This window comes from Urocampus carinirostris, chromosome 6 (genome assembly GCF_059441175.1).
Source record: "Urocampus carinirostris isolate Australia breed hairy pipefish chromosome 6, RoL_Ucar_1.0, whole genome shotgun sequence".
NCBI lineage: Eukaryota > Metazoa > Chordata > Actinopteri > Syngnathiformes > Syngnathidae > Urocampus > Urocampus carinirostris.
In genome coordinates this window covers 35143486-35167912 of record NC_142354.1, presented here as the reverse complement: position 1 = coordinate 35167912, position 24427 = coordinate 35143486, and the positions used below count along the sequence as shown (strand labels likewise).

The following is a 24427-nucleotide window of genomic DNA, read 5'->3' as shown; positions in this document are numbered from 1 at the left end:
GTACTGCATCATTTCTTTGAAATATTGATCATCTCTCTCTATCTTTCTCTCCTTCTCTCTTTCTCTCTCCTTTTTTTCTTTCTTTATTTCTGCCACACACTCTCTCTTTTCTCTCTCTCTCTCTCTCTTTCTCTCTTTTCTCTCCCTCTCCCTCTCTGACTCTCTCTTTCTCCCTCTCTCTCCCTCTCTCTCTTTCTTGCTTTCTCTCTCTCCCCTTGTTTTTCTCAATCTTTATCACTCTCTCTCTCTCCCTCTTTCTCTTTTGACTCTTTTTCTTTTGCTCTTTTCCTATCCCTCTGTCACACTCTCTATCTTTGCCTCTATCTTTCCTTCTCTTTGCCTGGCTTTTTTTCTATTTTTTTTATCTCTTTCTTTCTTTTTGTCTTTTCCCCTCTCTTTCACTTTCCTTGTCACTTTCTTTATCTCATTCTCTCTAACTCCCCTCTGTCTTTTTTCCTATCCTTCTCTCTTTTTCTTTTATTGTTACTCTTTTTTCTCTCTCTCTCTATTTTTTCTTTCTTTCTTTCTTTCTTTCTTTCTTTCCTTCTTTTCTTTCTTTCTTTCTTTCTTTCCTTCTTTCTTTATGTCTTTTTTCCCTCTCTTTCACTTTCCTTGTCACTTTCTTTATCTCATTCTTTCTAACTTCTCTCTGTCTCTTTTCCTATGCCTCTCTCTTTTTCTTTCTCTGTTACTCTTTTTTCTCTTTCTATATTTTTTCTTTCTTTCTTTCTTTCTTTCTTTTTTCTCTCTCTTTCACTTTCCTTGTCACTGTCTTTATCTCATTCTCCCTAACTTCTCTCTGTCTCTTTTCCTATCCCACTCTCTTTTCCTTTCTCTGTTACTTTTTTATCTCTCTATTTTTTTCTTTCTTTCTTTCTATATGTCTTTTTTCCCTCTCTTTCACTTTCCTCATCACTTTCTTTATCTCATTCTCTCTAACTTCTCTCTGTCTCTTTTCTAATCCCTCTTTCTTTATCTTTATCTGTTACTCTTTTTTCTCTCGCTATTTTTTTTCTCTCTTTCTTTCTTTCTTTCTTTATGTCTTTTTCCCCTCTCTTTCACTTTCCTTGTCACTTTCTTTATCTCATTCTCTCTAACTTCTCTGTGTCTCCTTTCCTATACCTCTCTCTTTTTATTTCTCTGTTACTCTTTTTTCTCTTTCTATATTTTTTATTTCTTTCTTTCTTTCTTTTTTCTCTCTCTTTCACTTTCCTTGTCACTTTCTATATCGCATTCTCCCTAACTTCTCTCTGTCTCTTTTCCTATCCCACTCTCTTTTTCTTTCTCTGTTACTTTTTTATCTCTATTTTTTTTCTTTCTTTCTTTATGTCTTTTTTCCCTCTCTTTCACTTTCCTTGTCACTTTCTTTATCTCATTCTTTCTAACTTATCTCTGTCTCTTTTCCTATGCCGCTCTCTTTTTCTTTCTCTGTTACTCTTTTTTCTCTCTCTATTTTTTTTTCTTTCTTTCTTTATGTCTTTTCCCCCTCTCTTTCACTTTCCTTGTCACTTTCTTTATCTCATTCTCTCTAACTTCTCTCTGTCTCTTTTCATATCCCTCTCTCTTTTTCTTTCTCTGTTACTTTTTTTTCTCTTTCTATATTTTTTCTTTCTTTCTTTTTTCTCTCTCTTTCACTTTCCTTGTCACTTTCTTTATCTCATTCTCCCTAACTTCTCTCTGTCTCTTTTCCTATCCCACTCTCTTTTTCTTTCTCTGTTACTTTTTTATCTCTATTTTTTTCTATCTTTCTATATGTCTTTTTTCCCTCTCTTTCACTTTCCTTGTCACTTTCTTTATCTCATTCTCTCTAACTTCTCTCTGTCTCTTTTCCTATCCCTCTCTCTTTTTCTTTCTCTGTTACTCTTTTTTATCTCTCTGTTTTTGTTTCTTTGTTTCTTTGTTTTTTTCTTTTGTTCTTTCTTTCTTTCTTTCTTTCTTTCTTTATGTCTTTTTCCCCTCTCTTTCACTTTTTCTTGTCACTTTCTTTATCTTATTCTTTCTAACTTCTCTCTGTCTCTTTTCCTATCCCTCTCTCTTTTTCTTTCTCTGTTACTCTTTTTTATCTTTCTATGTTTTTTCTTTCTTTCTTTCTTTTTTCTCTCTCTTTCACTTTCCTTGTCACTTTCTTTATCTCATCCTCCCTAACTTCTCTCTGTCTCTTTTCCTATCCCACTCTCTTTTTCTTTCTCTGTTACTTTTTTATCTCTCTATTTTTTCTTTCTTTCTTCCTATATGTCTTTTTTTCCCTCTCTTTCACTTTCCTTGTCACTTTCTTTATCTCATCCTCCCTAACTTCTCTCTGTCTCTTTTCCTATCCCACTCTCTTTTTCTTTCTCTGTTACTTTTTTATCTCTCTGTTTTTTTCTTTTTTTCTTTCTTCCTATATGTCTTTTTTTCCCTCTCTTTCACTTTCCTTGTCACTTTCTTTATCTCATCCTCCCTAACTTCTCTCTGTCTCTTTTCCTATCCCACTCTCTTTTTCTTTCTCTGTTACTTTTTATCTCTCTATTTTTTTCTTTCTTTCTTTATGTCTTTTCCCCCTCTCTTTCACTTTCCTTGTCACTTTCTTTATCTCATTCTTTCTAACTTCTTTCTGTCTCTTTTCCTATCCCTCTCTCTTTTTCTTTCTCTGTTACTCTTTTTTTCTCTCTCTCTATTTTTTTCTTTCTTTCTTCATGTCTTTTTTCCCTCTCTTTCACTTTCCTTGTCACTTTCTTTATCTCATTCTTTCTAACTTCTTTCTGTCTCTTTTCCTATCCCTCGCTTTTTCTTTCTCTGTTACTCTTTTTTATCTCTCTATTTTTCTTTGTTTCTTTGTTTCTTTCTTTTTTTCTTTCTTTCTTTCAAGTTACTAATCCGGCTCACGTGAAAGTGCATTTTTTTTTTACCTCGTGGCTCAAATGAATTTGACGCCCCCCCTGGCTTCGAGTGTAGACTTCAAAAACTAGTTTTTTTTTCTAATTTTGACACTTTCAAGCTGCAACATTTTGTCCGTTTCTCAACGGACAATTTGCAAATCGGCGTCTACTGAGTAAGGACGACAAGCTCCGTCTCACGGCCAAGGAACTTTTAGCGTAATGCATCTCTCACCAAGCTCGGTGGAAAAGGTCAAACCCGCTAGGTGAGAGCAGGATAACATTTAACACTCTGCTACGGAGCGCATCTTGCTTTTTGAGCGAGTGCTATGTGTGGCAGCTAGAAAAATGTCAAATAAAAGGGCAAAACATTGCTTAGTTTTGGGGTTGTTTGTAGCGCTGGACAGCGCTTCATTGAGGTTGAAGATTTTGTGCTTTATACCTTTTTTATTTGTAATTACTCCATTGTATAGGTTTTAGTAAAGCCAGCTAAATATATGGTTTTTTTAATATTATTTTACGATTTCATACTTATTTTTTATTACAGTTTAGTATGTACTACTTTGCATGGAGAGGTGCTGGAAGAAGTTGAAAGCTTTAGGTACTTGGGTTGTGATGTGGCTGCAGTTGGTGGGATGGAGTGTGAGGTATTGCATAGAGTGAATCAAAGAAGCAAGGTTTTGGGTGCTCTGAGGAGAGTGATGAACAACAAGAGTATGAGTATGGATGTTAAGAGGGGACTGTATGAGAGTGTGATTGTGACAACTGTGTTGTATGGTGCACAGACTTGGAGCCTGAACGCAGATTTATGAAGAAAGTTGAATGTTTTTGAGATGAAGTGTTTGAGGACTATGTTAGGAGTGACAAGATTGGATAGATTGAGAAATGAAATTGTGAGAGACAGACATGGCGTAGTAGTGGAACTGAGCAAGCGTGTGGATAAGAGAGTACTCGGTTTGGACACATGGAGAGGACGGATGAGGAGCGAATGTTGAAGAGGATCTACAGAGCAGAAGTCAATGGAAGGAGACCGAGAGGAAGGCCGCGATTGACGTAGATGGATGGTGTTATGAGTTCACGGCAGGAAAGAGGTCTAAATATAGTGGAAGCTAGAGCTAGAGCTATTGTTGGTGATAGGAATGAGTGGAGAGGTGTTGTAAAAGGATAGTGGGATGTTTGGGCAGGGCACCCGTATGATGCGGCAGGGGTAAACCAGTGAAAGCTGTCGGGCCCTGCTGTTGAACAAAAGAGTGTGTTGTGTCACCCTGACCCGAGTGACATGGCCGCCTTCTGGTGTCCCGTTTCATCTGGAGGGTCCCAAAAAAATTGTGTTTTTTTTGTTGTTGTTATTTATTTCCCTTTTATTTTCTTTGTTATTGTATGTGTGTGTGTTGCTGTCGTTCACCCCTCTTGAGGGATATGACCAAGGTAGATAGATAGATAGAATGTATTACTTTTTAATTCATTTTGTTTTGTCTTTTATTTTCCTGATTTCTATCTTTGATAATTGAGACGCAGACCTGAAGAATAGAAGATTTCAGTTTTGCTTTATGGATCAAATGTGATACTATTGTCCGTAGTCAATAAAGTTGTTTACAATGCATTTAACTCATTTATTAAAGAGAAATGCTACATCCATTGTTACTGGGTCATCCGTTTTATTTTATTTCAATTTTTTATTTATATTGTACTTTAATTATTTTATGTTATTGTTATTTAATCAGTGTTCATTTTACCTGTGAAAAGTGATGGGTCGCATGCTCCAAAATCTATGGGTCCCAACAGAGATCTATGGGTCCCCAAAATTTAGTGTGCTCCATGCCCTTACAAACTGTCGTATTTTCCCTTACAAAATCCCCCAAAATCTTTTTTTTTTTCAAACATGTTTATTTATGTAGTTTAACATGTTATATTGTACATGTGTTTCCTTATATCATATATATTGTTACTGAACATTTTGTTGTGAGACACTGAGTTGCTCGACATGAATGAGGTTTATCATAAAACGTGCAAATCTAATTAAGTAGAATAATACATTTTCTTATTCAAATTATGAATTCCTTTTCTGCATTAAATTATTGTTGGCAATATACTGATTAAAGGGATAGCCACAAACCTGTCTTTTTTCATTTTCTCCTTTTATACTTCCTTTTTTTCTTAACTTCTTTATACAACATAATCATTCTGTCATGATTACCTAATTGGAGCCACCTGGGGTAATCATCTGACGCGCTGGAATGCGCTCCCTGATTGGTTTATGTTCCCTTTTTAAGCACGCTACGCGGAGACCTCTTGGTCTGAGGATTACTTCTGTACCCCGTATGACTCTCCCGTTTACCTGTGCCTTCTTGTTTACCTGATTCTGCCTGCCTGCCTCCGATCCGACCTGCTTCCGTCCCACGCTACGATCTTCTCTCCAGTCCCGGTAAACTCGACCTGCTTCCGTCCCACGCTACGATTGGCTACGTGTTCCGAAGTTGTCTTCACGGCGTTGCTGCTGACGTTCGACGGTCATCGCGTCTCCCGCTAACCCTGTACGCTTCCCCAAATAAAAGACTTGTAACGAACGCTCTGGGGTCCCCTGCTCTGTTCTGGTCCGCCCTGACACATTCGCAATATAATGCATCAAAGCAAGTGAGCCGTTTGAGAGCCGGCTCTCTTTGATGAGTTGAGCCGAAAAAGCCGGTTCTCTAAAAAGAGACGGACTTTCACTACACAACTTGAACTCGAGATCGGCGTGCAGACGAAAACTCGAACCGCGAGACCAAAACAACAATGGCGGATCTGCCGGACAAAAAGTTTGGAGTGCGGTAAATCTTTGTTAAAAAATGATGATGAAAATTTCATGTCAAAAAAGTTGATTTGACACGATGCGTCTCTAGCAAAAATAATGCGTCTAGGACGCAGGGACGTGGGCAAACGAGAACGCTGGTTAATGCAACATCCATTACAGCCTGGTCATCCTGGAGAGGGAATTACCCTCATGTGCATTCTCAAGGTTTCTTCATTTTCCTCATGTTGAGGTTTTTGAGTTTTTCCTTGCCCTCATGTAGGTTTTAGATCAGGGGATGGTGTAATATTAGTCTGTAGTCTGCAATAATCTGTGGTCTGTGCAGCCCTTTGAAACTCCTTGTGATTAAGGGCGTCACAAATAAGCATGACTTGACTTGAAGTACAAATCTATTTGATAAATAATAAAAAACGAGTGAAATAAGCTAAATGATCAAGTATGACTAATGGAAGATCATTTTGGATTCATTTAATTTTAAATATATAGTTTTCCTGTTTTTCAAATAATAAAAAAACTAAAATACAATTAATTGATCAGCAATATCAGATATTGTATTTTCTATTTTGCAGTTTATTCTAAAGAATTTTGGTCGTTAATATAATAATCATCTACCATCTATCTTACGTTTGACTTTTGTTTGATAATCTTTTTAAATTAATAATTCAATAAAATAAGACAACATTACTCTTCGCCTGTTCGCGCCTCGGCCGAGTCATACCTAATTGGTAAAATGGCGGCGCCCTATGTTGGCTGCGGCTGCATCGGCTCGCTACAACGGGTCAGGTGTATCGACATTTCGTTCTGTGTACATTGTTACAAAGAATGACAATACAAAGGAAATTATTATTATTATTATTATTAAAGGGGCAGTGAGTATTAATTAGCAGAATTAGTGGTAATAATCATCTTTCATTAAAAAAAACAATAATTGAATTGATCATTAAAAATACATGAAGTATCATATAAACCTACATTATTTACATCTTGTTCCTACGGGTACTCTAAAACCTAAAAAATAGGCCGGACAAAAATTGTAAAAAAAAAAAAAGGAAAAAAGGATGTTTTCTTCACTTTGAGTCACTACTTTGTATCCTCCATTGTGCTTTTTATCACTCCTTTTCGGTTGTAATACACAATAAAGCAACATCAAGTGGACACATACAAGACACACTGTCCCTTTAAAACTTGCAACAATATCCAACAACACAGAACAAGAATGTTTTGCTCGTAACGATAAAAATGATACTTTATCTACAAAATGGTTCGTTAATTCCGTACCATTGCTCTTTGCAATAAGATCAGAGTTAAATATTTTCACGCCTGTCAACATGGACGTTTTCACCATGTTTTATATGTTTTCTCATTATTTATATTTTTACAATTATCGTCGATTTCTAATATTGTCACCTTATTCTACGGACTGTAGCTGTCGCTGTTATATATATACCGGAGCCATATCCCCCTATTGGAGGGGTGTCAAACAGGCAGCCCGCGGGCTGGATTAGGCCCACTAAGGGATTGAATCCGGCCCGCGAGACAACGCTCAGAGAAGCGCAAGAGAAAATCGAGCTGCAGGTTGAAATATATCCACTTGATGTTGCCAAAGCCAGATGCCACTCACAAACGCTGTACAAGTATTTAATTCTCTCACTCTCTATCTTTCTCTCTTTCACTCTCTCTGTCTCTCTTTTTCTCTTTCTTTGTTCTTCTGTCTCTTTCTCTCTGTGTCTTTTTACCTTCTTTTGACCTCTCTTCCTTTTTTCCTTTTCTCTCTTTCTCTCTCTTGCTCTTTCCATCTCTCTTTCTCTCCTTTTCTCCATATATTTCTCCTTGAATTACGTTCTTTCTTTCTCTTTCTTTCCCAGTATCTCACTGTTTCTCTTTTTATCTCTTTTGTTTCTCTCTATATATCTCTCTCACTCTCTCTCTTTATCTGTCTTTGTCCCACCCTCTCTACTTTTCTCTCCCTTTCTTTCTCTTGTTTCTTTCCCTCTTTTTTTTCTTTCTCTCTAATCTACTAGTCCGGCCCCCATGCCCTTACAAACTGTCGTATTTTCCCTTTCTTTCCCTTTCTTTCTCTTGTTTCTTTCCCTCTTTTTTTCTTTCTCTCTAATCTACTAGTCCGGCCCCCATGCCCTTACAAACTGTCGTATTTTCCCTTTCTTTCTCTTGTTTTCTTTCCCTCTTTTTTTCTTTCTCTCTAATCTACTAGTCCGGCCCCCATGCCCTTACAAACTGTTGTATTTTCCCTTTCTTTCTCTTGTTTCTTTCCCTCTTTTTTTCTTTCTCTCTAATCTACTAGTCCGGCCCCCATGCCCTTACAAACTGTCGTATTTTCCCTTTCTTTCTCTTGTTTTCTTTCCCTCTTTTTTTCTTTCTCTCTAATCTACTAGTCCGGCCCCCATGCCCTTACAAACTGTTGTATTTTCCCTTTCTTTCTCTTGTTTCTTTCCCTCTTTTTTTCTTTCTCTCTAATCTACTAGTCCGGCCCCCATGCCCTTACAAACTGTCGTATTTTCCCTTTCTTTCTCTTGTTTTCCTTCCCTCTTTTTTTCTTTCTCTCTAATCTACTAGTCCGGCCCCCATGCCCTTACAAACTGTCGTATTTTCCCTTTCTTTCTCTTGTTTTCTTTCCCTCTTTTTTTCTTTCTCTCTAATCTACTAGTCCGGCCCCCATGCCCTTACAAACTGTTGTATTTTCCCTTTCTTTCTCTTGTTTCTTTCCCTCTTTTTTTCTTTCTCTCTAATCTACTAGTCCGGCCCCCATGCCCTTACAAACTGTCGTATTTTCCCTTTCTTTCTCTTGTTTTCCTTCCCTCTTTTTTTCTTTCTCTCTAATCTACTAGTCCGGCCCCCATGCCCTTACAAACTGTCGTATTTTCCCTTTCTTTCTCTTGTTTTCTTTCCCTCTTTTTTTCTTTCTCTCTAATCTACTAGTCCGGCCCCCATGCCCTTACAAACTGTCGTATTTTCCCTTTCTTTCTCTTGTTTTCCTTCCCTCTTTTTTTCTTTCTCTCTAATCTACTAGTCCGGCCCCCATGCCCTTACAAACTGTCGTATTTTCCCTTTCTTTCTCTTGTTTTCTTTCCCTCTTTTTTTCTTTCTCTCTAATCTACTAGTCCGGCCCCCATGCCCTTACAAACTGTTGTATTTTCCCTTTCTTTCTCTTGTTTCTTTCCCTCTTTTTTTCTTTCTCTCTAATCTACAAGTCCGGCCCCCATGCCCTTACAAACTGTCGTATTTTCCCTTTCTTTCCGGCCCCCAAAAGAATGTTTGTTATATTGTGTGGCCCCTGAGTTAAAATGAGTTTGACACCCTGCCCTATTGGGAGATGGCTAGAGTGAGGAACACATTTCCATTTTTGACTCTTTCTGGGAGATTGATACAGAGGAGGGGATTCCCAGCCCCCTCGCTCAACCCAACTGATGTGTTGGGAATCATTAGGTGACCAAACCCCCCAATTCCAACCACTAATGCCGGGCGCCAATCAGAAAGGCAATGTTGGAAGTCTTCGGTATGATCCGGCCGAGGCTCGAACCAGCAACCTCCCAGTCTTGAGGCGGGCGCCCTAACCACCAAGGCCACCGGGCTAATTATCGCTTACTAAGGGGAATTGTGATCATTTTTAATGGGAACAATCGGCTGAGGTTAACAGGTGTATATGCAAAGGATATCGATCTGATAAAAAAGTGCAAAGGAACCTATAAAATAAACATCAGAGACAAACTAAATTGCAGAATTGCTGTGAACATTGACAAATGTCACATCACACAGAGTGACAGAGTTAAAAATGTAGGTGTCATATTTAAACCCGGTCCTTTCAAACACATGTGAAGAAAATTACTAGAACTGCTTTCTTCCATCTTCGCAATATTGCTAAAATTCGTCCTATACTGTCTCAGTCGGATGCGGAGATTATAGATTCTCGATTACTGTAATGCACTACTCTCCGGTCTCCTGGAATCCAGAATCAAGAGTCTTCAACTGGTACGAAATGCCGCAGCGAGGCTTTTAACTAGGACGAAAAAGTCCGATCACATCACGCCGATTTTGGCTAAACTGCATTGGCTCCCTGTTAGCCTAAGATGTGATTTCAAAGTTCTCTTAGTATTATACAAAATCATACATGGACTTGCTCCCTCATATCTTTTAGATCTGATTTCCCCCTATGTTCCGGTCCGAAGCCTTCGTTCTGAGAGCGCCGTTCTTCTGGTGATCCTAAGAGCCAAGAAGTGTTTGTGTTTGAGAGCGTTCTCCATCCGGGCACCGGTGCTGTGGAATGCTCTTCCCCCGATCTGCAACCTCAGTGGAAATGTTTAAATCTAAGCTTAAAACACACTTCTACTCTATAGCATATGAACGCTGCCACGAGCGGCTGCCTTTTCCAGCAGCTGCCCTATTGTTTTATTGTCTGCTCCTGTCTTCGGTGTTTTTTTCTTCCCGTTTTGACAACTACACTATGGCTTACTTATATCCTATGGGACATGGGTTTTAGCGCACAAAAAATGCGTGTATTCAAGGAATTTCAACTCCTTGCCCTGAAGAATTCTCGTGCCGGCGTGATGAAGGGGCCTATCGTGGAAGAGGAGCCGGAGCTAGCGAAGCGGCTAGCGGCGTTATAAGTCTTCGGTACCATCCGTAATCATGGTAAATGCGAACTCACGACCAAATAAGATCATCGAGTGCTGGTGGAAAACATCGAAGCGCACAGCGAGCGCAGTTGCTGTGTTTTGCGGAAACGTGGCTCACGTTTAGCATTCCGGACGCTAACGTGTAGCCACCCGGAGCTACCCGGAGCTGTCCGGCTTCAACGCCGCTAAACAGAGACACTAAAGCCGGGGGGAATCGGAGAGGAGGCGGACTTGCTAACACGAGGTGGTGTATCCCTGGATTTTCACAAAGAAAAGTTTTTCATCTGCCGCAGGGATGTCGAACTTTTGGACTGGCGTGACGTCATCCGCTCCGCTACAAGCACCTCTAGGGCATCATGTTAATCTGTTAATAAACAACGGGGTAGACTGCTGGAAGTGTGAATTTCCCTATGGGGATGAATAAAGTATCTATCTATCTATCTATCTATCTATCTATCTATCTATCTATCTATCTATCTATCTATCTATCTATCTATCTATCTATCTATCTATCTATCTATCTATCTATCTATCTATCTATCTATCTATCTATCTATCTATCTATCTATCTATCTATCTATCTATCTATCTATCTATCTATCTATCTATCTATCTATCTATCTATCTATCTATCTATCTATCTATCTATCCATCCATCCATCCATCTATCTATCTATCTATCTATCTATCTATCTATCTATCTATCTATCTATCTATCTATCTATCTATCTATCTATCTATCTATCTATCTATCTATCTATCTATCTATCTAACCTATACTTTTCGTGGACAATATCTCTGTATTATTTGTGATTGCAACATCTTTTGCTGTCTGGTAATCCTGAAAGGGGGATGCCTTCTCAAGCTCAATTTTCCTGATGTTGAGGTTTTTAAATTTTTCCTTGCCCTCCTGTTGGTTCCAGATCAGTGGATGGTGTAATAATAGTCTGAAAAAATAGTCTGTGTAATAACCAGTGAAGCCCTTTGAGACTCTTTGTGATTAAGGGCTATACAAATAAAAATGACTTGACTTGACTGTCTCAATATCAGAAGCGGGCCGGTTTACCTTCTGGGCACGGCGTTTGTCCGTCCTCTGGTTCTGGTGGTAGATGCGACTGAAGTTGGAAACGATGACAGGCACGGGCAGTGCGATCACCAAAACGCCACTGAGCGAGCAGATGGAGCCAAATATCTTTCCGGCAATGGTCTTCGGCACCATGTCCCCGTAACTGCAAAATAAATGGTCACGATATAAAATGGTATTGAGGAATGTTCAAAAATCTCCAATGTTTCACATTTGCAACATCTGTCAAACGTTCACAAAGAAACTCTGCCTGCTGTGATTTCGCCTCTTATATCCCGTCTCTAGCTCCATCCCGATATTGTAAGACACCCCAAGGCAGGTGTCGGACTTTTTTTTCTAAGCCCTGAAGCTCTTGAGTCTTGGAGCTGAAAAATGTGCTGAGGACTGGATTATTGGATCAACTTCCTTCTGCACTGTCTGCTTCTTGCCTCAAAATTGAGTTTCATAATAGCAAACGAAGCATAAGGGCAGAGGCTGGGGGCTAAGACCCTAAATGTTTATAGCTGGGCCGAAAGGATTGTTGCGATCTTGGATGTGGCCAACAATAGACTTTAAAATAAAAGTTCGATATGGTTTATTATATTGTTCACAATCAGTGTGAAACTTATTTTTATTTCATTTTAGCAATTGTGTGTGTCTACTGAAGGATTTTATACATTTGACTACAGTGGAACCTCGGTTTTCGAGCGCCTCTCAGTTCGAACGAATCGGAGTCCGACCAAAAATTTCGAGAAATTCTTGCTTCGCTGTTCGGTCAAAAAATCGGAGTTCGAACGCCGGTAATGCGTGAGTGCGTACGCTAGGCTGCGATGCTGAGCGGCGTACGGGTGTAGATCGCTCTTTTCGTGACCAACTGTTATCACGTGCGGACGTGCTTCGTTTTGCTTTCGCTTTTAATATAGGTGTACCAAGTGTTTTAGCCCCTAATTATGCCTCTGAAGAAAGTCAGTGCAAGCAGCAAAGTTGCTACAGGTGAAAAAGGAAAAGTAGTGCGTACAACTATTGCATTTAAGGAAGAAATAATAGCTCCACCGTCCACCTGCGCCTTCTGCTGACCACCACAAAGGTAAGAAATCCTAGTCATAATTATTTTCTTTATCTTATCTCATCTCATCTCATTTCATTAGCTGTACCGCTTATCTTTATTAGGGTCGCTGGGTTCTTTTCTTTATCCTTTTTTTTATTTTTACACGTTCATGTTAGCGTAATCTTTCGAACTGAAGATTACGATAACGCGAACGTACGATTAGCCTGGGTTAGCTTTATGTTTACCTTAAACATTCAAGGTAAACATTCAGGGTGTTGGAACGGATTAAAACAATTTACATTATTTTTAATGGGAAAAATGAATTCGGTGATCGAACAAATCGGTTTTCGAACAGGGTTCTGGAACGGATTATGGTCAAAAACCGAGGTTCCACTGTATAAAGGATTTTATACATTTATTGAGTTTAATGCTGTAGTTATTTACTGACTGTGCCTTTAATCAATGAGCAGTGAAAGTTCAGGGCACCCTGGTAGGAAATATTGGTTACAGGAATGGCGGGGACGGGGCGTAAGGCTGATAAGATAATCAGCACATCCGACAACGCAGAAAGGCCCTGATGACTGAGGACGGCAGGCATTGTTTTGAGAAACGCTCGGTGCTGTTTTGAGTTTTCCAGACATCGCGGCGAGGTGGTGGAGCTCACGTTGGGCTTCATTGGCATACCCATGGGAGGAGCCGGCACACCATCTTGCGGAAAGACGTGGGCCGAGAGGAGAAGCGAGAGGACTTGAAGAGAGGTTTTTCCCAGAGAGTCCAACGACACTAATTCGACTAATTCGGCCGTATTCGATGGAGTTCACTTAGTTCAATTGTTAATGAAATTAAATTTGCCCCCGTGTGAAAATGTCTGCTTTTCTTGTTCATCTTTTCCATCAAGAAAAGAGCGCGTACTGTTGGGTGAATGTAAGTTGTGTTTGGTTAATGGAGTCAGATAACTAATTCGAACAATTTGGTAAACGATACATTTTGATATTTAATTCCCAAGACTACGTATATGGCTTTCCAGGTTTTTGGGTAGGGAAAAGGAGGGAGTTCTACTTTCTTATTGTAAAATAAATGTTTTTACACAGTACTTTGAGTTGCAATCCATTGTCTGAAACGTGCTTTGCAAATACATATTGATTGATTGCTTGACTATTACTCATTCTTTATCAAGCAGAGGATAAAGAATACATGACTGACTGTCCACATGAGTAACTGTGACGTTTGTGTTTCAGCCATTGCATGCAATCTAGTGTCAAGATTAGCATAAGGCTACCAAAGTCACTGCAGAGACCTGGCCAGCCCTAGGATACCCGATGCTGTCATGCTAACCAGCCGCTCTCTAGATCGCTGTCTTACACTGAAAAGAGAAGCTCTGTCATTATAACAATAAAGACCATTCTTTCAACTTCTATTCTATGTTCTGTGTCTTTATTTGTAGATCTATACCTGTAGTTGTCAGTCATATACTCTAAGTCCAGGGTTGGGTAGGGTTACTTTAACTGAATTACTTTCAATTACTTTTGGATTACTCCAATACCAAATATGCTAACAAAAGACAAAAGAAACTAAATATGAATAGGCAAAAATGATGTTGGCAAGCTGTTTGGATTTATTTTTATTTTGTTTCTGTCGCATTTTATGTTAGTTTTGCCAGAGATCAAAGAGATCAAAGCCAGGAGAGAAAGCTTACCACGTGTTGTGAGTCATCATTTTATTAGCATATTTGGTATTGGAGTACAGTGGGACCTCGCAACTTCACGGTTCCACGTTCGCGGGTTCAGAGCTTCGCGGGTCTAAAAATAATAATAATACAATAAAATAATTTTTTTTTTTTAATTGTTTTTTTTTCAAGCATTTTTGAAGGGACGTCGCTACTTCGCGGATTTTCACTTTTCGCGAGTGGTTTTGGTCCCTATTAACCGTGATAACCGAAGGATTACTGTAATCCAAAAGTAATTGAAAGTAATCCAGTTAAAGTAACCCTACACAACCCTGTCCAATTCAATAAGGACGTCATCTCGAGGTAAGTTTGAATCTTGGAAAGGGGTGTTGCTGTTTCCCGGATTTTCACATATCGTGGGGCTTCTGGTCCCCATTAACCGCGATAACCGAATGATTACTGTGTACATCATTTCATCTTGAAAATTCTAAAAAGTAAATGTAAATGTACTTTATTTACACAGCCCTTGACAACAATCCTTTCGGTGGAACAAAGTGCTTCACACAAGATCATAAATTATATATATTATATATACAGTAAATTCCGGACTACAGAGCGCACCTGATTATAAGCCGCACCCACCACATTTTAAGAGGAAAACCGATTTTGTACATACACAAGTCGCACCTGTATATAAGCTGCGTGCGCCCGCATTTAAACATGTAACACAAACACAAAATTAACCCAAACCCGATTTCAAGTCCCGTAATTAAAACTAAATGGTTTTTTGGTTTGAACAAATTTATTGACACTAAAAACAGAAAAACAATCATGACAATCTCAACAGCAATTAAGCACATTCACAATATTATATTCCAATATTACGTTTTTAACAGCAAACACAAAGTGAGGTTTGAACAAACCTTCTCGAAAATCAAACATATTCACAATTTCATTATATAACATCTTTGTTAGTGTCAATAGATCCGTCCAGGCCAAAGTCGATTGTCCTCGGTCTGAACAAATCCACCGACACCAACAGCAGCAAAACACAGCCATCAAGCATATTCACAATTTTTTTTATATTTGACAATATGACGTGACGATATGACGTTTTAACATTTTTCCTGACATTTTCAACATCAATTAAACAATTTCAGAGTTATTTTCTTTTAACAGTAGTTAACCAGCGTGTAAAAGGCAATACTATTGTGCAAGGGCATAGCTCTGCCATCCCACCCTCCCAAGCAGCATTCTTCCAGTCCTCTGTGTGGGTCCTTTCCCTTCTGCGTGAGTCCTCTCCCTTCTGGGTTCCACAACCCAGGCCGTTGCTGCCGGGACTCCCACAGTGTAGCTCCGGCTCCCCCCTCCGGGTGGGTGCAGACGAGTCTTCTTTATGGCTGCGTCCTAGGCCCGCCGCTCGCAGATTGTATGGTATCTGCAGCCATTTGGAGCACAGCCACGGGGGGGATCTGCCTGCACCTCCATACCAGCAGGTTTCTGGAGGTCCAGATGGCGTCCTTGAAAGTCCACTGTCCAAAAATCACAGCCGGCAAAATGAATGGAAAATGATACCGGTACTTAAGGTTTGATGCAGACCTGCAGAGTCCGGGTCCCGTTGAAAGTAATCCAAGGAAAAAAGTGTATATTTCCAGAAGTAAGGGTCAGAAAAATATATCAGATGAACACATTTACTCACGCAACTCCTTTTTCTTTAACCAACTTTTTACCCCCTCTTCTTTCCTTGTCTGTCCCTCACCTTTAGCGGTCCCCACTTAAACTCGGCACCCCGCGTTTGTTCCGCCCCTCATTTTTCGTTCACCCGTGTAAAACATATCACAGCGGCAGTAGCTCAGGAGGTAGAGCGATCGTTTTAGGATTAAGGGATCCCAGTTCGAATCCCGGCTTGTCCGTGTTACATGTCGAAGTGTCCTTGGGTAAGACATTGAACCCCCAATTACCCCCAATAAGCAGGTTAGCGCCTTACATGGCTGCACAGATCACGGCCGCTATTGGGAAATGTGAAGCACAATGTAAAGCGCTTTGGGAAGTCATTGACTTGAAAAGCGCTATATAAATGCAGATCATTTCATTTCATTTCATTTCAATAAGTGTCTAAAATAAATACATTACAAAAATATACAGTTGCAAATACATATTATACATGGGTTACACATTTTTACAAAGAAAGACGGTACACCGAGAGAGTTTTCAAAGCTTTAATAATAATAATATAGCTTTGACAGGGCAGTTAATGGTAGCAACACTCGAGCGCCGCTAGCGGTCGTTAGAAAAATTACATAAATTGTCCACATCACTGAATAAGCCGCAGGGTTGAAAGTTAGGGGGAAAAGTAGCGGCTTATAGTCCGGAATTTACGGTATATACCAGAGCCATGTCCCCCTAGTTTGAGTCTTTTTCTGACTCTGTCTGGGAAATCGATACGGAGGAGGGGATTCCCAGCCCCCTCGCCCAACCCAACTGATGTGTTGGGAGTCATTAGGTGACCAAACCCCCCAATTCCAACCCCTAATGCCGAGCGCCAAGCAGGGAGGCAATGAGTACCAATGTTGTATGTCTTAGGTATGACCCAGCCGAGGCTTGAACCAGCGACCTCCCTGTCTCAGGGCGGGCGCTCTACCCTAAGGCCACCGAGCTGGTCATTAAAGTCAAAAACAAACAAAAAAATAATAAGATTAAAGGACAGTAAAAACAATATAATATACTGTTACAAAAAAATACTAAAAGTATGTATCTTCATGCAAAAAAGGTTGTAGGAAATGTATGTAAATGTGCTTCCTGCTTTTTCGTCTTCTTTATATCAGGAACAGCACGCTTTGAGTAGATGATGTGATGAAAATGCATTTGCATCAAATGACAGAAGAAGAAGACACCGTGAAACCAAAGGAACCAATCCGTCCTATCGGCGTCTTTGCGGGAGACGGGAAGGAAGCATCCGTGAAGTCACACTTTGTTAAAACGGCGATGAACATCATCAAGCATCTCTTTGGCAAGGGCAACCAAAGGACGCTGAAATGCTCGTGTTATTATTGCCTTTACAGGTGTAAAGAGCTCATGCTGTAATTTGTCACTTTTATTTATTCCAGCAAGATTGATGGCTTCAATGGCAGAGTGGGCAAATTTGCTGTAAACACATACAGGAGCAGAGTTACTGGACCTGAAAGTCGTCAATCACTCTCACACACACTCACACACAACAGTTTAACTTCTGAACCTTAAATCAACAACGTATTAATTTTACTTAAGAGTATTTTGGCCGTGTAAAACCCACATGTGATGTGTAATTTGTTAGCCCTTATCCTTTACTATAATTAATTAAATTGTGTGGTTTGAATTAAGGGCATGTTTGTTAAAAACATTAATTTACTTTTCTTAAAGGAACAGTGTATCTTATATAATGTCCATCCATTCATCCATTATGATTATTATGATGACTATGTTTGCACCAATGCATATGTTGACTATTTTTTTTGCACTATTATGACTTTTGCACCAAATGCAAAATTGCACAAACCATTACGATACCAACTGTAGTACGATACCAACTGTATGTAACATCCTACCTGCCGACATTTCTTGTGTAAATATCATGTAAATTATAACTATAGCCGTATCCTCCTTGTTTTATAACCTTATCTTCTCTGTTCCTTTATCTTCTTGGCTTTTTACCTCACTGTAAATGTGTGAATCTGGAGTGTCATGCCCAATTTCGTTGTCACAATATGTTAACCCATTTGTAGCAATGACAATAAAGGTACCGTATTTTCCGCACTATAAGGCGCAACGGGTTATAGGGCGCACCCGGAAAAAATCGCTTTTGGTACTATTTTTGGCATACATAAGACGCACCGGATTATAAGGCGCTACAATGGGAACGTCGACAAAACAGTCAGATAGTTCAGTCAAACTTATTACCCCCTTAACATTCCCAAAGCTTGCAAAGACGCAAATACGTGTCGAGAACACGTGCGGATGCGGTGTCCGTACGATGTCACTCAAATGCATCGTTCCATCATTCGGAAGGTTAAAGTCTTGGGATTCAAGAAATGCCACACATTCCTTAGTTTCTATTTTCTTTTTCGCTCGCAACTTTACTGTGCATATGACAATAAACACTTGGAATTGAGTTGAATTTAAAAATAGACACTCCATTCCATCCATTATCTGCACCGCTTATCACAGAAACATCGAGTTCAGTCTGAAACAAGATACAGGGATAATATAAAACCCGGAGTAGCTCACCGAAGTCGTTGTGTTCATAATAATGTCCAGCCAATGTCCTCTTATATCCGTGAGGGTAGTAAATCCAGGAGAATAAAATATTTACAAATACAGAATAGAAAAAAATGCTTTCTCTATGCCGTCAGCCACGTGCTATACACATTCATCTTTTTCGGCCAATTGCAGGCTTTGTTTTGCCGTTCAAGCCAATGCCAGCCTGTAAATGATAAAAAGGATCCGCCCCTTGACCTCTGAATAACTTTAGCCAATAGTGATCGATTCAAATGATGATTGACACATTGGTTAGCCAATGAAACGCCGATAAATAAATCCCAGCATACACCGCTCACTACTTAGCGTTCGGGGGAAAATCTAGTCGGCGGCTGCAAGTTAGTTGGAAAACTTAATGTTGATCCATAAATAAGGCGCACTGTATTATAAGGCGCATGGTCAGCTTTTGAAAAAAATAAAGGCTTTTAGGTGCGCCTTATAGTGCGGAAAATACGGTATATTCTATTCTATTCTATTACAGTGTTCATTTTACCTCTGAAAAGTGATGGGTCCCGGGACTCGCATGCTCCAAAATCTATGGGTCCCAACAGAGATCTATGGGTCCCCAAAATTTAGTGTTATCGAGGTTGAAATCGTAAATCGGCGACAAATGTATAATGTCAATCTATATATTCATTCAGTTTTAATCATCAAATTATTAATTCATTTTCTGCATCAAATCATTGTTGGTAATATACCAATTAAAGGGATAACCACAAACCTGTCTTTTTTTGATTTTCCCCTTTTATACTTCCTTTTTTTCTTATTTTCTTTATACAACATACTCATTTGTAATATCAATCATCATAGCAAGTGAGCCGTTTGAGAGCCGGCTTTTTTTAATGAGTTGAGCCGAAAAAGCCGGTTCTCTAAAAAAAGACGGACTTCCTTTCACTACACAACTCAAACTCGTTTGACTTGATTGATTTGCCGTTTCGTGATAGTCGGTGTATACCGGATGGTACCCATCATTGACAAATTTGCGTTTTTCCGTACAGATGTTCTCGTACGTCGTGCACGTCTTGAAATGCATAATAAACGTACTTTGTACGGCAAAAACGTACAGGTTGACAGGTATGAATTTCTCCGCCGTTTTTTGTGCCGGAATTATTGCCCTTGTTATCACTTTCTGCATTATGTTTCGACTTATTACTGACACTGAAGAAATGACCAATTTTGTGTTGATTTTCACCTAATACTAACTTTTTTTTCCGAAGCATACTTAACCTTTGCTCGAGCACCACAACAATGACGTAATCTCGAAGCAATGAGATCTTATTAGCCGAGATCGGCGTGCAGACGAAAACTCGAACCGTGAGACCAAAACAACAATGGCGGATCTGCCAGCCGAAAAGTTTGGAGTGCGGTAAATCTTTGTTAAAAAAAAGTAATCAGGTAATAATGACAATTTTGTGGCAAAAAGGTTGCGTCCCGGGGACACACGTTGATTTGAGACTATGCGTCCCCAGCAAAAATGATGCGTCTAGGACGCAGGGACGCAGGCAAACGAGAACACTGCATTATCTGCACCGCTTATCCTCAGTAGGGTCGCGGGGGTGCTGGAGCTCATCCCAGCTATCTTCAGGTAGTGGGCAGGGGACACCCTGAACTGGTTGCCAGCCAATCGCAGGGCACACGGGGACAGACAACTTGCTCGCTCATTCACACCTAGGGACAATTTGGACGGGCCCATTCACCTGAAATGCATGATTTTGGAATGTGGTAGGAAACCGGAGTGCCCGGAGGAAACCGGTAGCTGGATTTGAACCCATGACCTCAGAACTGTGCCGCACACGCTATAACCACTGCCCCACCGTGTTGATTTAGTCAGTATTCACACAAAAAGTGAAAATTTTTTGTACAGAAAAAACATCAAAATATGTTTTAATCACCGTCAAAATATACATCAAAACCCTAATTAACAATAATATTTTTTTCTGCATCCGAATGTCAATGGAGCAGCTTTGAAAGCATGCTTAGTTTAAAAGATGCCACTTCATCTGTTATGAAAGTATTTTTTGTTAGCAAATTCAGGCAAAAAGCACTCCATTGTTGTACATTTGTAACCTGTCAAATATATAAAACCTAAAATTTAAAGGGATAGGGCATATTATCTTCCTTTAAAGGGGTGGTGTGTGTTATTTAGTGATTCCTAGGGGTATCCAAAACATAATTTATTAAAAAAAAATATTTAGATAATAAACAAAACATAAGATATAATTAATAGCCTACATACTTTTATAAAAATCTTTGTGGGTCAAGAAATTTGCATTTATTTTACATGACGTGACCCTCACCTAGAGGGAGCTAACATAATGGTGCGGTATCTTGCTGGTACGTGTCCCTAAAAACCTCGTGGAAGGCTGGGAAAAAAAATCTTTGAGGAAAAATTTTGCAGTTTGGTCACTTCAGGTCTCCGTAGATTGTTTTCTTCCTTGTGGTTTTTAGCACTCAATTTTGCCCGCACTACACAATACAGCGGGATCTAGAGGACACATATAATAGTTTTTGTGATTTAATATTATATTTTAAATCGAATAAAACTTGAAAATTGGGATAAAAATCTAGTCAAATACAAAATTACAGTGCAATAGAGGTCAAATAATACACACTGTCCCTTTAAGGCCTAACCTTATTGATTGATCTGTGGTTTAATAGTCTTGTAAAAAAAATAAATAATAAATAGCCATACTTTAAAACAGTAAAAAAGAAACATAAATATATTTATGTTATTAAAAATTAGCATTATATATCTGAAGACAATAGCCTTATGAACAAAATTGTCCCAAAAATTTTTAAAGTCATATTTAAATAAGGAAAATTATGACTGTTTTACATTTTTTTGACAATTAACTGTTTTTATTCTAAAACACCAGAAAACAAGTACAACATTTTAATTTTCTTCATACAACACCAATAATGCCAAGTATTATCAATAAAAAACGTTTTGTGTTTGTGATTGTTAGTTAGTAGGATTTATTACAACAAGTATTAAAAAAAAATCATATTAGTAACTAAATATAGCGTTGATTAATAATTAAAATGGTGTATTTTGATGGGCCCCAGTGCCCCCGCCACAATGGGTGGGGATAAGCCGTGCAGAAAATGGATAAATGGATTTTCTGTTTTCAACTGTATTGTCTAAAATAGGGTGCGTGGGATCCAGTTGACATTTCCCTCTGGTTTATAATCTGGATCTTTTTTAATAACTATCTGGATTCCAATTTTAGGAGTTCCTCCTTAATTAAATCAGTTGTACTGTTATAGTTGAAGGTAGGACTGAATGGTGCCTTTCTAAAATCAAAACTGTTGGTGAACACTTATTTTTACTATATTGACACAATGCGTACGAGAGAGAAAGTACTGAATCTCCGTAACGATTTTCATGCTGTATGAACAAATCCCAGCTTATTGCATGTCAATTTTATTCTGCCCCTAGTGGTCAAAGTTTGTTGTATTGTACATAAATACGAGTGAATTGTGCTAATGCTAGCTATTATATTTATTTAAAGGTTATTCAATCACAGTGACGAGCAGTCAGGGGAGGCAGATGAGGCAGTGCCTCACCTGTAATGGAAATATGATATTCTTGCGATGCGTTCCGTGCTCTTCTCCCCCCTCCACATCATCCAACAACAACTTTTTGTTTCTATCTCGGTTTATCTCTTTATCTCTAAATGAGTTACCATGCTATATATACTATCGTACTCCAGTGTTATTGTTATTGACTTGTTTATCTGAATGCCCATTTTGCACATCTGGTTAGCTGCTCCTCTTGCACTCTTTGCACTACTGTATAATACTCATAGGTATAATTATTTAGTATATTATTAGTATTTCAATACTCCAACTCAATACAACATTTTATTTATATCCGTACATTCAAGGACACTGTGCGGGTCAGATGTATCGACATTTCGTTCTGTATACACGTGTACAAGAATGACAATAAAGTACAGTGGAACTTCGGTTTTCGAACGCCTCTCAGTTCGAACAAATCGGTTCTCGACCAAAAATTTCGAGAAATTCTTGCTTCGCTGTTCAGTCAAATAATCGGAGTTCGAACGCCGGTACGATAGGGTGCGATGCTGAGCGGCGTACGGGTGTAGATCGTGTAGATTGCCCCCACCCCTCGTGAAGAACTGTTATCACGTGCGGACGTGTTTCGTTTTGCTTTCGCTTTTAATATAGGTGTACCAAGTGTTTTAGCCCCTAATTATGCCTCCGAAGAAGGTCGGCGCAAGCAGCAAAGTTGCTACAGGTGAAAAAAGAAGAGTAGTGGTACAACTATTGCATTTAAGAAAGAAATAATAGCAAAATATGAAGAAGGTGTGCGAGTTTCCGATCTTGCTATACATACAGCATGGCTTCTGCTGAGCACCACAAAGGTAAGAAATCCTATTCATAATTCTTTACCCTTTGTTTATTTTTACCCGTTCGTGTTAGCGTAATCTTTCGTACGCAAACGTACGATTAGCCTGGGTCAGCTTTGTTTACATAAAACATTGAGGGTGTTGGAACGGAGCTCCCTTTTCAATGAAGCGCTAGCCACTTGTTGTGGAGACCCGGGGGCTAAATGACGTGTAAACGACCTGATTTTTTATTTTTACACGTTCATGTTAGCGCAATCTTTCGTACGGAAGATTACGCTAACGCGAATGTACGATTAGCCTGGGTTAGCTTCATGTTTACGTTCATGGTAAACATTCAGGGTGTTGGAACGGATTAAAACGATTTTACATTACTTTTAATTTTCGGTGATCGACCAAATCGGTTTTCGAACAGGGTTCTGAAACGGATTATGGTCGAGAACCGAGGTTCCACTGTATATCTGAATCTGAATCTATATTTAAAAAACATACACATACAATGTAGGATTTGAAAAATGGGCCGAAAAAGGATGGATGTTGATTACCCAAGTGTTCGAAGGACAGAAATTGAAATTTACGGAATTTCCATAGCTAATTTGTGGTACCTAGAAATGATTTTTACAAATATTTGCAACTAAGGCATTACCTCCAGAAACATGATGAATGGTGGAAAATATGTAAGGAGCCAACTAAAGTTGAGTAATTATTAATATCATACTCAAAAGGACAATCAATAAAGGGGGTTATCTCAAAATTATATAAAGCGCTGCGAATGGATCTCAGTAATGACGATGTCATGTCCAGCATGGTCGCCGTGGCGACCGGCTGGCCCCACCCCCTGGGCACCGGCTGTAGCAGATCGTCTGATTTGCGTGTGTGCTTCTTAAAGGCGGGTTTTGGGGATTGCCGGTTGCTGGTTCATTGCGTTTTCTGTTCTGTATTAATCTGTTCTGTTTGACGTGAGGAATCCTGTGTTTGCCCGTTCTGAGTAAAATCCTGTTTTGTGAGTATTCCCAGTCTGAGTTCCTGTTTGCCTGTAAGCCTGTTTTTGTTTTGTTTTGTCCCTGAGTGTTGGACGACTTTTATTTCCTTAACAAAAGTATATGATCGTTAACGCGAATGAGTTCTCCCTTCTTGCCTCCTGCCTCCGATCCAATCCGGTTCCGGTCCCGTGACAGACGATGGTTAAGGAAAAATGGGAACAAGAAGCTAATGTAGTGATAAAAGATGACGAATGGGAAAAAACTTTGAAAGAGGGACACAAAATAACCAGCAGCCCGACATGGAGGGAGTATGAATTGAAAGTAAAAATGAGATTCTTCTATACACCCTCTATCACTTCAAAATATAAAAATACCTCAAATCTATGTTTGCGTAACTGGGGAAGGGTCGGAGATTTTCCGCATATTTTCTGGAATTGCCCTGTAGTATTAAATTTCTGGAGAAGTATTCAGACAGAAATAAAATCAATTATTGGTTGGGAGTTGCGGTTAGACCCAGTAACCTACGTATTAGGAATTTTGCCAGAAGAATTATGGACTGGTCAACATAAATATATACTAAAAGTTATGCTTCTGGTAGCAAAGAAAATGATCACAGTGTCCTGGCTGAAACCATAACCTCCTGACATAAAACAATGGAGAGACAAATTAAAGCAAATGTACATTATGGAAAAAATCACTGCAAGACTTCAACTGAAACTAGAACCAG

General features: G+C 39.2%; 1 protein-coding gene across 3 annotated transcripts in view; it reads right to left on the bottom strand.

Annotated features, from left to right (window-relative positions):
* LOC148364667 (A-type voltage-gated potassium channel KCND3-like) overlaps nt 1–24427 on the bottom strand; it is a 171165-nt gene that overhangs the window by 39277 nt on the left and 107461 nt on the right. For all 3 annotated transcript variants that reach the window (XM_088338848.1, XM_088338849.1, XM_088338850.1), the window contains exon 3: nt 11344–11506. In XM_088338848.1, the coding sequence (XP_088194974.1) occupies nt 11344–11506 (163 nt within the window). The remainder of the gene's footprint in view (nt 1–11343; nt 11507–24427) is intronic.